Here is a 17701-nt window from a genome sequence, read left to right as displayed (position 1 = left end):
GAATTCTTCAGCCAGCAAAGCTGGCTGAGGAATTCTGGGAATTGAAGTCCACAACTCTTAAAGTTGCCAAGGTTGAGAACCCCTGCTTTAGATTATAACTGGAAAAAGAGAGACCTCTCCTGGGGTCAGGGATGTCAAATGACAAATCAGAAGATCATTGTTCATATTCTTTGGTCTTTACCAGAGGAGACTATGTTCCTTCTCCTTCAGTAATGAGAGATGTTGATTAATGGCTTGGGTCTATTATTCTTGCTATGTTTCCAGATATCATTGATTTATATTTTCTAATCTCCCTAAGGAGTTGATGAGATCTATAATATATTAAATCTCTATGGGTACATAGTTAAATGATAAAATCCCATGCTTATAACAAGCCTAATGATATAATAAAGGAGCTTTTCATAAGTGTCCTTGAGCAGAGCATAATAGCAATTGCAGTTCCCATATTCCACGTCCTGCACACAAGTATATTATCTCCTTACCTTGAACCTCCATTTAACCATAGTGTTTTAATGACCATTCCTATTCTGTTACGGTAAAATCCAGGTAATTAAGTGGTTTTAAACAGTGCATGAATGAGTAAGTGATTGTGAATAAGAAAAATAGCCATGGAATAATATGTATACTTCTGTTGTTTGACTCACTTGGTTGAGCTGTTTTGATTATTCTGTGCAAGCATCAGTTCCTAAAACAAGCATAATGTAATGTAGCTTTTTTTTTTTTTTGCTTGTACGTACAAGCTAATAGGTACTGTATCGCTGCTATTGGTTCCCCTTTCTCTGCACTTTTGCACGAAGAGGTGTGAGAAATTGTGGAAAACAGAGTATTGAGGAATGTGAATAGTGAGAGCTTTGTGAAAGCTCCTTAACAAAAACACTTGATATGTCCAACCTTTTGAGGAGATGGCTTTTCATCTGAATACCACCAACACTGTTGTGTTTTCTTCTTCCTCCTCAGCCCCCTCTGAATGCACAGATGTTGGCTCAGCGCCATCGTGAACTTTACAGCCAACAGCATCGACAGAGGCAACTCATGCAGCAGAGAGCCATGCTGATGAGACAGCAGCAAAGCTTTGGGAGCAATCTTCCTCCCTCAGCTGGGGTTCCAGTGCAGCTGGCATCTGGGCGCCTTCCCCAGGGTCCCCCACAGCAATTCCCTTTCCCCCCCAACTATGGTACGAGTCCTGGAAACCCCCCTACCTCCACCAGCCCTTTCTCCCAGCTGGCACCAAACCCCGAAGTGGCATTGGCCAATCGTAGCAACATGGTGAACAGGGGAATGATGGGAAGCGTCGGAGGACAGTTTGGCTCTAATATGAACCCACAGATGCAACAGAACATATTCCAGTATTCCGGATCAGGTGTGTCTCAGTCTGTATCTTTTAAGGAAAGTTTGCTCCGTTGTGACTTGCTGAATGTTGGGAAAGGTGATACTTCAGTTAGTTGACACAATTTCAGAATGTGAGGATTTGGACACGTTCAGAGGTTTCTGGGTAAACATAGAAGTGTTTTTCCAGAAAGTTAAAAATGATTTAAAAGAGAGGCATAATAGTATCTGCTTGTTCCCTATAGTATCTTGTGAAACACATTTAGGGTATGTGTAGTACTTGACAGTCCTGCAGAACCCATTAGATGAGAAGCGATACTGAATTCTGAAATGGAGATTTATAACTTGAAGCTACATCTAGCAATAGCATTTAGACTTGTATATCACTTCACAGTGCTTTACAGCAGGGGTCTCCAACCTTGGCCACTTTATGACTTGTGGACTCCAACTCCCAGAATTCCTCAGCCAGCATAGCTGCTTTACAGCCCTCTTTAAGTGGTTTACAGAGTCAGCATATTGCCCCCAACAATCTGGGCCCTCATTTTATCAACCTTAGGAGGACAGAAGGCTGACACAACCTTGAGCCAGTCAGGATCGAACTGCTGGCAGTGAACAGAATTAGCCTGCAATACTGCATTCTAACCACTGCATCACCACGGCTCCTGTAGATCCCAAAATCCTTGTGTGTGATATCCATAGCCACTCCAAAACCTGCAACATATTCCAAAAACTGCAGCATATTGTCATCTTAAATGGAACACAAGGGAGAAATATAAAATCTTATGAATTTTATTTAATTTGGCTTACATGAAAGTACATTTAATTAATTACATTTAATTAAAGCTGACAAATCTCTCAAAAACGAAAATAAAGCTCTTTGTCTAAAAAGTTGCATGCTAGTGATTTAAATGAATATCTTCACCATCTCCACCCCACTCCAGAATGCTTGCGTCTCTCAACCTCTTGTTATTGTTAATGGGTAGCTACTTGTGTTTCAAGCTCCAATTCTAATCCAATACTGATTTGAATAAATCAAGTTTTACGGTATAAAATATTGTGGTTGTCATCGTCCTGTGAATTAACCCAGTTACCTTTTGTTGTTTCATTTCAGGAATGGGTCAGCAAAGTGAAGCAACTTTTGCCCCATCACTCAGTCCTAGTAGTCCCTTGATGTCCCCTCAGATCCCTCCATCTCAGAGCCCCATGCTGCAGTCTGCCCCACCCACACCTGGGTATCAGTCACCTGATATGAAGACCTGGCAGCAAGGAACTATGGGGAACAACACGTAAGCCTAATTCTCAAATACAGATGCTCGTAGTTTAACCTTTAATACCAACTCTTACAAAGCTTTTTTGATATCTTTTGACCAGACACCCCTGCCTGCTCAATAGTTAGACAACTTAGAATTTGCAGTGAGGATAATGAAGGTGATGAACTACCTTGATACTCCATTCCTCAGAGTGCATGGTTGACAATCCTTGAAACCTGTAATCAACTATACTTAGATTCACTTTATTATTGGTTTCCTGGTATTCCTTCAAATATTTTTAGGCTGGACCGGTCAGATTACTGTTATTAACATTTTCTAGATGGTGTCATATAATTCACAAATGATTTTCCTGTCTTCTTTTTCAAAATTATTTATTCAAGGTAAGAAAACATTTGAAATCATCATTTCAGATAGATCATAGCAAATCTGTTTTGGATGGACCGGCTAGTTTTGCTCTTCTGAACTGATGCAGAAGGATTGAGAATAAGATGCAATTTGTCTACTGAACAATCTAACATGTTTTTGAAATTGAGCTGCTTTCGAAAGAAACCTGTCCCAGTATGTAATTCCTGTTCCTCATTCTTTCAAATGCAGTGTATACGGCCAGGCTGGGCAGACTCAGCCCTCCTCAGCTCAACAGGGAATGTATAACAACATGAGCATCACAGTCTCCATGGCCGGAGGAAATGCCAATGCCCAAAATATGAATCCAATGGCTGGGCAAATGCCAATGAACTCATTGCAGATGCCTGGCATGAACCAGCTATGTTCTGAGCAGGTCAGTGTATCCAGATATGTCTCCCTTCCTCTCCTGTGGACTTAGCCAAAGAGTTGTCTCAAAATATTAGCCCTTAGTAAGACCACACTTGGAATACTACATCCAGTTTTCATCATCAATTTTAAAAAAGATGTAGAAACTCTGGAAAGAAAAAGAGAAGAAAAGAGCAATAAAGATCATTAGGGGGCTGGTGGATAAAACATATGAAGAACGGTTGCAGGAATTGGGCTTATCTATCCTAGTGAAAAGGATTAGGGATGATATGATAGCAATGTTCAATATTTGAGAGGCTGCCACAAAGAGGAGGGGATCAACCTATTTTCTAAAGCACCAGAATGGATGGAAACTAATCAAGAGAGAAGCAACCTAGAACTAAGGAGAAATTTCCTAACAGTGAAAACAATCAACCAGTGGAATTGCTTGCCTTCAGAAGTTGTGGATGCTCCATCACTAGAGGCTTTTAAGAAGAGACTGGACAGCCACTTGTCTGGAATGGTATAATTAGCATATACTGGTTTTTAGCTTTGGAAATCTGACCCTTGTAGACTTCTACCCCTTGCTGACTCCTATTTCCTACTGTAAAGTTCAAGATAGCAGATCCAGTTCTTCTGAAGAATTTAATAGATTTCAAGATGACATGACATGACATGAATGTAAATGTTCTAAGGTTTTGCAGCTTTTGCCTCAAAACATATCTTAAATCTAAGCTAAGGGTAAAAAAAAAAAAAAGCTTAGTTTATACATTAGGAATTCAGAGTTCACATCTGAAGATTTAAGGTGCTTTTAGTCTTTGTCAGGCTTGTAAAGCAAAGGTATAATCTGCCCAGCAGATTTACTCAGTTTGTGCTTCCCTTCCATACTCCGCATATGCCTATAAACAGCAATCAGCAATGCTTAAGTTGTTTAACCCCAACTAAGTTGTTTAACTGCCTAAAATCACTTCAAACAGTGACATGGACAGCATATAAATTTAATAATAAATAAATAGATGAGCCAAAATGCTTTTAAAGACAAAGGACTCCTGCCTTGGAAAAGGGTTGGACTTGAAGACCTCCAGGTTCCCCTCCAGCCTTCTGATTCTATTATTCTAAAGACGTCCAGGTTGTTTCCTCTCCACTGCTTTGCGTATTTTGACAGTTTTTGTAAGCTGCTTAGAGTTGGCCAGTTTGATGGGGCATAAAATCACAATAATAAATACATGAGTAAGCTGAGAGCTGAGGAGCTGATGGTATTTAAAACAGGAACCATTTGGAACAAGTCTGATCAAGAAATAGTGTTTTCATTGAATTATCAAGCACTGTGCTAACTTGCTTTTTCTGTCCAGATACCACATGCAAAGCTTTTCCTCAAGCCAGGGAAGACAGATGTTTGTATGAATTGGTCACCTGAGATGATGCCTGCAGCTCCCTTTGATTTTGAGTTTTCATTTATCTCCTTTCTCCTGTGACAAGCTTATTAAACAATTTCTAATTTTTCATCTTGTGCTGATGACTTCTTGTCTTGTTGATGCTGTTTTCAGGTAAACGACCCAGCTCTTAGACCCACCGGACTTTATTGTAACCAACTTTCCTCCGATCTTTTGAAAACAGAATCAGATGGAGCACAGGTCAGTAAGACATTCCTAAGGCTGAACTCTGTTGGGAAAATTTAAAATGGTTGCTTTGTACTGCATCTGAGAATATTCTCAGAGAGGCAGTAGGATTCTGGCCACAAACAACAGAGCCAATTCAGTTCCAAAAAGCTTCCCAAAGTCTGCCTAGCTTGGAATTGCATTGAAAGTGGTGGGCATCCTTTACACATCCTGGGATTTGCATTGTGACACACTGGCAAGCAGTTTGTTTATTTTCATTTAATGTTGAGTGAAAATTTCCAGGACAGATGATTTTGCAAAACAAAAGCCTACTCCATAAGATTGTTCTGATTTTTCAGACAATATTCCTGTGCTAGCTCCTTTGCACCTTGTCTTGCTGTATGGTTTCGGAGCTACTCTATGTATAAAAAGAAGCATACTGATTTTATTTATAATATTTTTTATGAGCCGTGGTGGCGCAGTGGTTAGAATGCAGTATTGCAGGCTACCTCTGCCCACTGCCTGGAGTTCAATCCTGACTGATTCAAGATTCAAGCCTTCCATCTTTCCGAGATTGGTAAAATGAGGATCCAAATTGTTGATGGCAATATGCTGACATTGTAAACTGTTCAGAGAGTACTGTAAAGCACTACAGAATGGTGTATAAGTCCAAGTGCTATTGCTATTTTTTGTAACCAATGAATTTCTCTTTCCTGTTTTGCAAAATCAGACATGCCTTTTCTAAATCTCAAGGAAACAAACACAAACTCCCATGTCTTGGCTATAAATTTGACTTATGATGTGTCAGGATTTAAGAATTGTTCCCAGTAGAACACATGATACCGGAAAGCCTGTAAGTGGCAAAAGCTAAAACTAAATCTCTACTCTTGGGTCAGGCAGACCAGCAGTTCCTATAAGGTCACTAGAATCAGTAATTCTTATCAGTAATATCAAATGCAATAAATGATGAAAACTGAATAGCTAGAAGAGCAATGCCACCTAAAATTCTCCTTTATGGCACTCTTTTTAAACTTTCATTCCGAACGCAAAACACAATTAACATTTAAGTCAGCCTATCCAAGGAGAGCATTCCAGAGATAAGGGACTGTAAGATAGAAGATAATTAATTTTAGGCAATGTAAAAGCCAGAGGAACATTCTCTAGTAACGATCTTAACATCTGAGCAGGGGGACTTGGTCACAAGAAAAACTTTAAAGATCAGAAACTTGGAAGTCAGCACTGCTTGCTATTGAAGACTGGAATTAGCTCCACATGTCCAATCTCCATTTGTAATCCTGCTGCCATTTTGCATTAACTGCAATTTCCTACTGTTTTCAGGGGTGATCATAACAAACAACATTATGCAATAATGGAAATAATAGTAAATATCTATGAGAAATCTATTGAAAAGTCACCACGAGTATAATAAAAATGTAGGTAGCATCTTCAGGCTGTATACTATTCCTTAATGCAGGAGGGAAACACATCCCAATTTACAAGGTAGATGCTCTGTTGACCAATAGTAAGTTCAATTTTGCCAAGATTGAGTTTCTGTTTATTAGCCTTCATCTAGGCCAGTGATGGCAAGCCTTTTAGAGACCGAGTGCCCAAACTGCAACCCAAAACCCACTTATTTATTGCAAAGTGCCAACACGGCAATTTAACCTGAATACTGAGGATTTAGTTTAGAAAAAAACAACTCATACATTAACATCTTTTGTCTTAAAAGAAAAACACAATAACAGAGCTTTCAATGATACAAACAACTTTTTATTGAAAGGTAAAAGTTTGCATTTGGCATGCTTTTGAACAATTAATGTGATTTTTGCTGTTGTATGCATGCTGATAATTTGTTTAACCTTGGCTCATACTTTGTAAGTTTGAGAGCAACACACGCAGCACTCAGGTCATCTGTTAGTCTGTTTCTGGTGTCAGATTTGATATAATTCAAAGATGAAAATAGCTGCTTACAAGCATAAGATGATGCAAACAAAGTAAGGAAAACAATCCCAAGTGCTTTCATTGACTTAAAATTATTTGGCAGAGAATTCCACACTTTAAGGATTTCATTTTCAGAACTAACTGTGCTGTCCTTTGTCATCCCTTCTATCTTCTCAAGTGTTTCATGCAGGTCATATAATTTATTTTTCCATATAGAGCTTTCTTGAAATTCCAATAGCTCCATTTCTAGATTTCCTAACTCTAACCAGTGTAAGCAGGAAAGATCAAGTTCTTCAAATTTGGCCTTATCTGGAGAAGTAAGAAAAAACAGGGTTGTCTCCATCTTATGGAACTGTAAAAATCTGTTACTAAAATTCACCTTTGCAGCTGCTACAATGCTAGAAAATTCCTTATAGATTTCCTGATGGCTTGTAGGATTGTCTGCAAATACTGTAGAATTTTCTAAATGCATTTTTAGATTTGGAAAATATTTCAGCTGCCCACTTTCAAGGTCTCTTTCAAAAACCTGCAGTTTTCTCTCAAATGTTTTGATATCACAAAACATCCTTTCTGCTGTTTTCCCTACACCTTGTAGTTGTTTGTTCATTATATTGAAGTGTAGTGTAAAATCTGTAAAAAAAAACATGAGGTTGGTAAGCCAGGCCATATCAGTGAGCTATGGATATTCCTGCCCTTTTTCATTCATAAACAGCCTAATTTCATCCAAGCAGACTACAAATCTCTCCAGGATTCATCCTCTGCTCAGCCACCGGACATTATTGTACATAAGTAAACAATTGTAATGTGACTGAACCTCCTCAAGAAGTGCTTGAAACTGTCGAAAAATGTAATTCACCGTTTTTGTGACATCTTTGAGGACATCGTCAAAGTTTTTGCTGCTTTCCCTGGCACAAAGAGCTTCTTGATGTATACTACAATGGAACTGGATGACTTGATGTTTTGTTTCTTTAACAAAGAAATGTATGAAACCAGATGTTGCCCCCACCATAGTAGGTGCCCCATAGTAATTGAAACCACTTTTTCTGATCTTATATCTTGTGACAAAAAAGCCTCCATCACAGCATTGTAGATATCTATCCTTTGTGTTCTTTCAGGCAAAGACACCAGTTTCACCAGCTCTTCTCTCATGATATTACCAACAGCATAACGCAAAATTACTGCTAACCTTGCATGATTATTTATATCTGTGCTTTCATCCAAGCACATGGAGTAACAGGCTGCCTTTTGTAAGTCAGTGGTGAGCTGCTAACATCACTTGCCATGCACTGGATTCGATCTTTAACAGTATTTCTGCTAAGTGGCATCTCAGAGATGCATTGAATAATTTTATCCTTGTTTGGGAAATCATGAAAAAGAGAATTACTCCCAGACAACATGGCCATTTTGATAATATTCCCATCAGAGAGGGGGTTACCATGTTTTGCTAGGCACAGTGAAATTTGAAAACTGGCAGCTGTCAGATGATTTGTTCTAGAAAGATATTTAGAAAAACTAAGATACTGGGAATAATATTTCCTCAATTTCCCTTCAAGAAACTCTTTTCTTTCATTTTCACCAAATTTGGCAATACTTTGGTGTCAAAGTGCCATCTGACACTTGATGTGTGACACACAACACTTTCATCACACAGAATACATAACGCTTTCCCATTGCATTCAATCACTCCAAATGACTCTGTCCAGGCCTCTTGGAATGATCTTCCACTATCTGTTTTTGCTTTTTTTGCTGTACTCATTTTTGGGTGTCTACAAAAATATAAAATTTAAAAAAAATGAAGCATCCAATACCTGCTGGGCTCTCTCACTCCTGCATATTTCCAGGTACGTGAGCACCAGTTTCTTCCTCACTGATGTCACCTCCTGTGCTGCTCCCCTCAGGCTGTGCTGTGCAGTGTAGAGTGCTGGCTGGGTGGCTGGCTGTATGAGTGGCTGGAACATAAGAAGAACCTGCTGAATCAGGCCAATGGCCCATCTAGTCCAGCTCCTGTATTTCACAGTGGCCCACATCTATAATAAGGAGGTAGCATATACCCATCAGGGTTAGTAACCCATCATGGACTTTTTCTCCAGAAACTTGTCCAATCCCCTCTTAAAGGTATCTAGGCTAGATGCCATCACCACATCTTTTCTGGTGGCTGTCTGCTGGTGTTCTTTTGCTTTTTTTTACATTGTGAGCCCCTTAGGGACAGGGAGCAGTTAGAAAAATGAAATATGAATATTGTCAATAATAATAATACTGTGCAAGATTGCATTTATTTTTTTTATTAAGCCAGCAGTATCCTAGTTGGATGGCTACATCATGCTGTATTTCATGAACACTCACAACAGCTATGTGAAATTCTGTAGGCACTTCTTTTCCAATAGGATTGGAGAAGCAATTCTGTGGTTTACCTTTAAGATCATATAAAAATTACCGTAAATGCCGGCGTATAAGACAACTTCCGCGAGCGCTGAAATCGGCGCCAAAGACAGGGGTCGTCTTATACGCCGAGTCGTCTTATACGCCGGAAATACTGGTAGTTTCCGGCGTATAAGACGACGTTCTAGGAATGCGGCCCGGCTATAAAGACGGGGGTCGTCTTATACGCCGGGTCGCCTAATACGCCAGCATATACGGTAGTTTTGTGTGACATTCTTGCAGATAAGCCTTCAGCAGGCAACAAGGCAGGGCCAGTGGCATGTGCAGGGCTGGCACCGCAAAGCCCGCATTGTGGCCCGAGCACTCTGCTCCCCTCCAGCTATGCCACACTTTGAGCTATGCTCCCCTCCAACCTAGCTCCTCTCCAACCCCTCCACAGGAATCACCTTCATCATAGACTCAACAGTCTGCCATCCGCGCCACACCCTCACACCGCATGTGAGCCGCCCGCCTTACCACAGATGGGAGGGAGGAAGCACTCCCATTGGGCTGCTGGGCAGAGGGGCAGGTGATGTGAGAAATGTCCTCAGGCACGTATGGAGAGGGGGAGGGGAGCAGCCCAGCCCTGCATCTCTCTGGCTTTCTAGTACAGGTAGTCCTCGAGTTACAAGTATAATGGAGCCTGCCCATTCAACTCATAAATCAAAAACTCATAGATTGAATCTCGTAAATCGAATGAGATCACTCCTTTGCTTGTTAAGACGCGTGTGGCTCATTAAGTGCACATGAGGTATCTCAGGGTGGGAACATGGCCATGGGGGGAACAAGGCCTCCCCGACCCACTAAGATACCTCATACTTCCCCATCCCTTCCTGCTACGCTGGAGTCACTTACCTTGCAAAATCTGTCTCCTCTCTGCCGTGGTTTCTTTGAGGGAGAGGAGAAAAGCTTGCAAATGCTTTTCGTGCTGACAATGGAAGCTCCTGGGTGCTGTAATATTGCACAAGTTCAAACACCCATTCTTTGCAAAAGAGATCATGGCCCCTGGAAGCTTCCATTCTCTGTGGGGGGGAGAAGTGTTTGCTTCATTTGCACGCCTATTGGGCAAAGCGTGGAATTGGAGTCGACCGGGTGCAGGAACCAATACCATCCATTGCCCAGCTGAGCGGCTTGCTTGCGTGCGCTGGACTTAGTTTAAGGGCAGGAATGAAGCCTTCAAATGAGTGGGGAGGCATTGTGTGGCCAGGCCGCTTGCACCCGCATCCAAGCTGGCAGTGGCAGCAACCATCTGAGCGGCCATTATCCCCTTCCCCATCCAGCCACCCACCTCACCCGACATACTCCTTGCCTGGCTGGCTGGCTGACACAAATCCTCACCACTTTTCTCCTCCTCCTTGTCCTCCTCATTCAAGTGGCAGCAGGAGCTTGGGTTTCTTGGCTCCGTCTGAGTGGAGGAAAGCAGAGGCACAGCAGCAAGATTGCTCTCAAATAATAAAATCCGGGCGCGCTGCTTGCTTGTTTGCGCCAGCCTTATTGAGAGCAATCCTCCTGCTGCGCCTCTGCTTTTCTCCACTCAGACGGAGCCAAGAAACCCAAGCCACTGCCGCTAATAAACTTCTTATCTGAAGGGAGACCTTGGGGAAACTGAATTCTCCTTCTGTGAGCAAATGGGGTGATTCAAAACGAAGCAAATTTGCTGTGTTTTCAAGCGTCACATTTGTACACAGATGGAGCTCCCCATCTCTCCAAGATCTCTGTTCGGATAAAAGGTGTTTGAGTGCCTATGGGACCCTTGGAAACGCAGCGAACTCTGTGCTGGGGCGATGGCATGCCTGTCCACGGAGAGGGCTCTGAGTGCCCCCTCTGGCACGCGTGCCATAGGTACGCCATCACTGATCTAGGCTGTTATGAATCCCAAATTACCATTTCAGCATTTCCACGATATCACCTACGTTTGACAGAAAGGAAAACAAGAACTACATTTTATGTCTCCAAACAGGCTTTCTTCCTTGGCTTTCTTTCAGCATAATTACCTATCAGAACAGAGAAAGCAGTTTTAGAACAACAACCAAACTGATATGAACCTAAAAAAAATCTAGCTGCTGCTTTATAAAAAAGGGGGCAAAATGTCAGATATAAAATGGAATTAAAATTATCAGAGAATTGAATGCTAATTTATTAGAAGTCATATTCTAATTTAAATTGACTATTTTAAACCCAATCCTTGCCTTCATATTTTAAATGAATTAGTAATACAAATATTTTAAACATTTTTTTTTCATGGAATTGATCCAACTGCCATTTTTTTGTGTGTGGGATTTTTTTCACAAAAGGGTTTTTCAGAGTTCTTTCATGGCTTAAAAAACAATGTAAGATGGTCTTTCTTAGCTTGATAGCTCCCTGTTGTTGGACATTATAATTAGAAGATATGACACCAGGTTGGAAAAAGCTGGTGTAAGCAATGGTTATCAGATACTTTTATTTACCTAACAAGACTCAACACAATCTGCTGAACTAATCAGTCCTTCATCACGATTGTCTGAAGCATTCATTAAGATACTAGTTTTATTATATGCAATTTGAAGTCCTTTCAAGAATTCAATATTTAAAATGTTTGTTTATTTTACCTAGAATTAAATAACAGAGATGTGTACAGATTGCATAACAAATGACATAATCTCATTTTCCCAAAGCATACAAACATGCTATTTTATAATCAAATGTTTGGGTTCACATACTAATTGTAACAAAATAAAGTTAATTTGATTTTGGTATATAGCACATTGTATGAATCTAGCCAATACCTTAGCATATCACTGTTCCAAACACATGGAGATTCTTCACTAAAGCCTAAGGAAAGCGAAGACCCCCTTTCAAATTAGAAAAACTACTTCTGAGTCTATGAAACTGTTCTCTATTTCAATAATGGATGAAAAATGGTAAATTTGAATCTTGATGTTTATTATATTATTCTATATGCAAAGAATCAGTGCTGTCTTAAACTCATCTGTAGCAAATGGGTAGGGTGTCAAAGTGTAATGCCATGTGATAACTGCAACTACTATAATAACTCCTTCATTCATCTGCTTGATACTTCCATGGATGACCCCAAAGGGTTTTTTGTTTGTTTGACTAGCTTTGCCAGACAACTTTTTGCCAGAGTCTCAACTTATAAGGAATACTTGCATATATATGTGGTTCTGTGAGATTTATGACCAGGACTGAGATCAGAGATGTCACCCTAGCAATACTCCAAATTATGCAGGCTTCATATTCAGGCACACCCATAAACCGAGAAGTACTTAGAATTATAGAATCATAGGGCTGGAGGGGACCTTGGAGATCTTCTAGTCTGACCCACTGCCCAAGGCAGGAGTTCTTATACTACCCCAGACAAATGGTTGTCCAATCTGTTCTTGAAAACCTCCAGCAATGGAATACCCACAATTTTGGGAGCAAGCTGTCCCATTGATTCATCATCTTTGCTGTCAGAAAATTCTTCCTTACTCCCAGGTTGGATCTCCCTCAAATGAGCTTCCACCCATTGCTGCTTGCTACTTTTATCAGTACTATTTAAAATATAATCATTCCTAAATTGGGGCTCTATCAAAATGGTCTGCTGTTAAAAGAGATGGGAATTAGCACCAGTTGGGAAGATTTTTTTATTAAAGACTGAGAGGCTTTCAAGGCTCTTGAGAGGAAGAGGATACTCTACTGTATAAACAGTAAAACAATAATCCCACAAATCATATCATAAAATCCCCAAATGGATTTTATGCCATCCATAATGCATTTGCAAGCCATTCCACAATGGAGTGGATGCAGCCAAGAAGATCTGCTCTGACCTCCTGTCACTGGCATCTTGGGAGAGTTCATGGCCGGGTCCCCTCTTGCAATTGGATGGGTAGATTGTGTCCTAAGCAGATGCTCTGTATTTCGCTCCAGCTGCAAAGGGTAATTTTTAAAATAGGTGTCAATTTTTAGCCTTTAATGTTTTCATGCAGTGAAAACAGAATTTCAACAACGTGGATGTTTACACTGACTTTGGCATAGAAATGACATGCATACAGTGAGGCAATGTATACACTGATTTACTCAAAATGTATGTAAACTGCTTCCTATTTAACTTCTTGAAGTGGTTTGCAATAAAAAATCAATAGAAAGCATATCTATTTAAAAATTAAGTTTATTTTGGAGACAGTCAATATTTGTAGGCTTTTTCACAGGGAAGTTGTTAAATGGACAGCCTGTGAAAACAAATTTGCATAGGTTTGTGTGTATAGGCAAACTTAGTGATAAATAAATATTCCTTTTGTATTCTGAACTAAGTTCCAGGTATAGGCCTATTAGGTAGATTTGTCTGAATATAAATATATTGGCCTACTTTCCAGGTCTCTTTTAAATTGTTTGTTAATGTACTTTAATTGAAACGTTTTGTACTCCATGCTAAATGCATGCTAGGAATATGTTTATTCCCATGTATACAGTTTCCAGGACTTGCATAATTTACACATCTGAAGTAAGAGCTTGCTAGCACAGGGGTCCCCAACCCCCAGTCCATGGACCGGCACCAGGCCCTGGTATGCCAGAAACTGGACTGTGCAATCAAGCAAAGCCCCATCTGCGGGATGAAGTAGCATACGAAACCATGTCCCCCTCCAGTCCACAGAAAAACTTTTCACGGAACCGGTCCCTGGTGCCCAAAAGGTTGGGGGCCACTGTTAAAGCAGATTTAAATAACAATGAAATTTTATTTTTAAATGTTACAGCACTCCTTGTGTTAATTTCTTTTAATTTCATACCCTCCCCTATTTCCCCATACTACCTATTTAGGATTCATAATATTAGTTGCCAATTCTTGGGCCCTGCATGCATACATTCATAATCTTTGTGCAGCTTTTATCATTGTGTAGATATTTTATCCTGCCTTTATTATTTTTGTAAATAACTCAAAAGTGGCAAACATACCCACTACTCTTTCCTCCTCCTATTTTCCCCACAACCACCAATGTGAGATGAATTGGGCTAAGTGAAAGTGTCTGGTCCAAAGTCACCCAGACAGTTTTCCTGTCTAAGGCTGGCTAGAATTCAGTCTCCTGATATCTAGCCTGATGCCTTAACCACTAGACCAAACTTAGTTTTGTTGTCCCCATGTTGTCCTCCTCTTCCCCCACGACCAATAACCTTGGAACCTCCAGGGTAGCCCATCTTGTCTTGAATGCGAGAAGATGTGAATTTTTACCTAGCTCTGATCCAAATGAGTGCAGCGGTTTTCTTTTTGTAGGGCAAGAAGACAGAAGAGCCCTTCTCTGTGGTGACTACAGGCTAGAGGAATTCTCTAGTGAGTTTCCACTTCACCGTAGTACCCAGTCCATCTGCCCGGGGGCCTTTTCCCACGCTTGGCTAATAGCTTCTTTTGTGTCCTGGCAGGTCCAGCAGGTCCAGGTGTTTGCTGATGTGCAGTGTACGGTCAACTTGGTGGGCGGAGACCCTTACCTGAACCAGCCTGGCTCCGTGGATACACAGAAAGGCAGCACAGCCTCTCAGACCCCCCAAGCCCAGCAGAAAAGTCTTCTTCAGCAGCTACTGACTGAATAACCTGCTTTTCAAAGGAATGTGAAATTTAAATAATGACATACAGATATATAAATATATATATATAAATATATATGTATATTATATATTTTTCTGAGATTTTTGGTATCTCAAAAACTTGCAGCCATTCTTCAGCTCTTGTAGTATATGGAGCAGGAAAAAAAAATCCCTCCTCCCCTTTTGGTTTTTTAAACAATGATGGATTTCAGCAAAGTGACAAGACAGAACCATTGAGCCAAATTTTACAGATTATCCTTATTTTTATAATCAGTTGCTGGCTTCTTTTCCCAGAAGGACATTACTAGTGGGGTTGAGGGTGGGGGTGGGAGAGCAAAACGGAAGGCATGTTGCTGTGAGGTGGAGGAGAAGGGGTTGAAGTCTCAGTTTCAGCTGGATCTGTCACTGATTTGCATCTTCAGTAAAACAGGAATGGGCAAATAATTGTGCACGCTCATCTCTTTTTTGGGAAGGGATGTTCCTTAGCTGTTCTTAAACATGTACGCCCTTGCTCACTGCTTGCCCCCAATTCGTTTGTGCAGTCAGCTTTTCTTAGCAATCGTGAGTTTGTCAGTTTTAAAGAAAAATAATATTAATAATATTAATAATAATAAATATTTTGCCCCACCGTTTTTTTCATGTTTTATGCTGGTAAATAGACAGCCTCCTTAGTGACAAAGAGGCCTTTGTAGTATATGAACAACAGATCGAGAGAGTTCCTATGAAAACTAATATAATTGTTGAAAATAAAACATGTAAATCCATTTGGGGGATAATTGCAATTATTTTTAGGGGGAGAGGAGGAAGTGGCTCTGAAAGCAATGCACCAAGTGCATCCCACCCATTTCCATGGGATTTGTGAGAGAGACGCTGGGCCACAGACAATTCTTGTCAAAAATGAAACGGAGGAAGTGCAGCAGAAATTCAAGCTGTAGTTCTGGCCACTATTGCAGATTTTTTTTTAAAAAAAAATAGTGATTTAAATTGAGCAGTCAGCACTTGTTTTTGATTCTGTTTAACAGCCAAGATAGCATAAAACTATTTAAAATAATACGGATTATGATTATAATAAAAAGGCGCTTCTCTGTGGAATGGGAGACAAGTTAATACTTTTCCCCCCTCAGGCCTTTTAATGTAAATAGCTCAGACTTCTTGTATAAATTGGTTTCTTTCTCTTTTTAGTTGGGGATTGCTCTTAAATAGCATTGCTTTTGGAAGGGGTGGGCGATTTCTTTCTTTTCTCTCTTTCTGAAATTTTGTTGATGTGTGAAAATAAAACTGTGTAGCTTTTGTTAAATGAATTTGCAAGAGTTTAAAACACAAAGAGACAAACCTAATGGCTGATGTTGCATTATTGCTTAGAAAAGGTGTGGAGTTATATTTTTAACAGTTTGGAAGAGATACAGGATCATGAGAGGAAGGGGCTGATAATAAAACAGAGTTTGCTCAGCAGGTGACTAACAATAATTCAAGGCATCTCTAAGATGCAGAGATCTGCCCTAGAAGATGGTGGCATTCTAAAGTTCAGATTTTCTCTTAGTTGTACCCATGTGGATTTTAAAAAATAAAAACTAGGAGAGAAAGTGTTCACTGCTCAGGCCTGAACTAAATACCAAAATCCAACATGCTCTCTTGCCACTCTAATCATGCAAGGGTTTGGTTTTACAGAAATCAACCAGCATCAATGAAATATCAAAAAAGGATTAAATATATTTATTCTACTGAACATGCCTCAATACTGTAGCACTATACAGCACCTAGCCAAATCTTGACTGGTCTTTAAAACGTCAAGCAAGATTAGGTCTAGTTAGTACTTGGATAGAATATCAAGAAATTGAAAGATTGAAAAAAAATCTCAAAAAGTAGCAACAATCCTTGTTTGTATAAACAGGGACATAGAATCAAAATCATGTGAAGTATTAGTACCACTTTATAAAACCTTAGTAAGACCACACCTGGAATAGTGCATTCAGTTTTGGTCATTACGTTACAGAAAAGATGTTGACTTTGGAAATAATGCAGAGAAGAGCAGCTAAGACAGTGATTCTCAACCTTTCTAATGCCGTGACCCCATAATACAGTTCCCCATGTTGTGGTGACCCCCAAGTGGGTGTGGCCACCAATAAGAGGGAGTAGGACAGCTAGAAAAAAAGGAAAAAAATGGCGGACAGCATGGTTTGGTGACCCCCGTGAAATGGTCATTCGACCCCAAATGGGGTCCCGACCCACAGGTTGAGAACCACTGAGCTAAGATGATTAAAAGACTGAAGACTAAAACATACGAAGAACAGTTGCAGGAATTAGGTATGGCTAGTCTAGAGAAAAGAAGGACGAGGAGTGACATGATAGCAGCATTCCAGTGTTTGAGGGGCTGCCACAAAGAAAAGGGGGTCAACTTATTTTCCAAAGCACCTGAAGGCAAGACAAGAAACAATGGAAACTAATCAAGAAGAGAAACAACCTAGGGTGTTGTCTATTCTTGGCAACTTGCTGTCATTTGCAAATTTGATGATTCCTCTTTTATTCCCTCATCTAAATAATTTATGAAGATATTGAAGAGTACTGAGCTTAAGACAAAAATTTGGGGTACCCTACTGCTTACTTCCCTCCGTGTACATATAGTTTCATTAAAGACTACACTTTGAGTGGAGTTTGTCAGCCAGTTATGAATTCATCTGGTGGTGATGCTGTCTATTCCACATTTTTCTAGCTTTCCAAGAAGTAGGTTCTGGTTTACTTTGTCAAATGCCTTATTGAAATCCAAGTATATTATGTCCACAGCCTTTTGCTGGTCCACTAATTTAATTACTTAGTCACAGCATGATCTGTTTTTAACAAACCCAT

At 40.1% G+C, this 17701-nt stretch overlaps 1 protein-coding gene across 7 annotated transcripts in view; it reads left to right on the top strand.

Moving 5' to 3' along the window:
• NCOA1 (nuclear receptor coactivator 1) overlaps positions 1-16189 on the top strand; it is a 329445-nt gene extending 313256 nt beyond the window's left edge. For 5 of the 7 annotated variants that reach the window (XM_039345936.1, XM_039345937.1, XM_039345939.1 and 2 more), the window contains 5 exons: positions 958-1360; positions 2438-2612; positions 3192-3375; positions 4895-4981; positions 14696-14863. In XM_039345936.1, the coding sequence (XP_039201870.1) occupies positions 958-1360; positions 2438-2612; positions 3192-3375; positions 4895-4981; positions 14696-14863 (1017 nt within the window). Of the gene's footprint in view, positions 1-957; positions 1361-2437; positions 2613-3191; positions 3376-4894; positions 4982-14549; positions 14607-14695 lie in introns of all 7 variants that reach the window. The other 2 variants (XM_039345940.1, XM_039345935.1) reach the window with 2 other exon arrangements.
• Positions 16190-17701: the final 1512 nt, after the last annotated feature.

Source organism: Crotalus tigris, unplaced genomic scaffold (genome assembly GCF_016545835.1).
Source record: "Crotalus tigris isolate CLP2741 ecotype Arizona unplaced genomic scaffold, ASM1654583v1 scf7180000017987.690289119674:8195010, whole genome shotgun sequence".
NCBI lineage: Eukaryota > Metazoa > Chordata > Lepidosauria > Squamata > Viperidae > Crotalus > Crotalus tigris.
The sequence above is the reverse complement of the archived record's forward strand: the minus strand, read 5'-3'. Positions and strand labels throughout refer to the sequence as shown.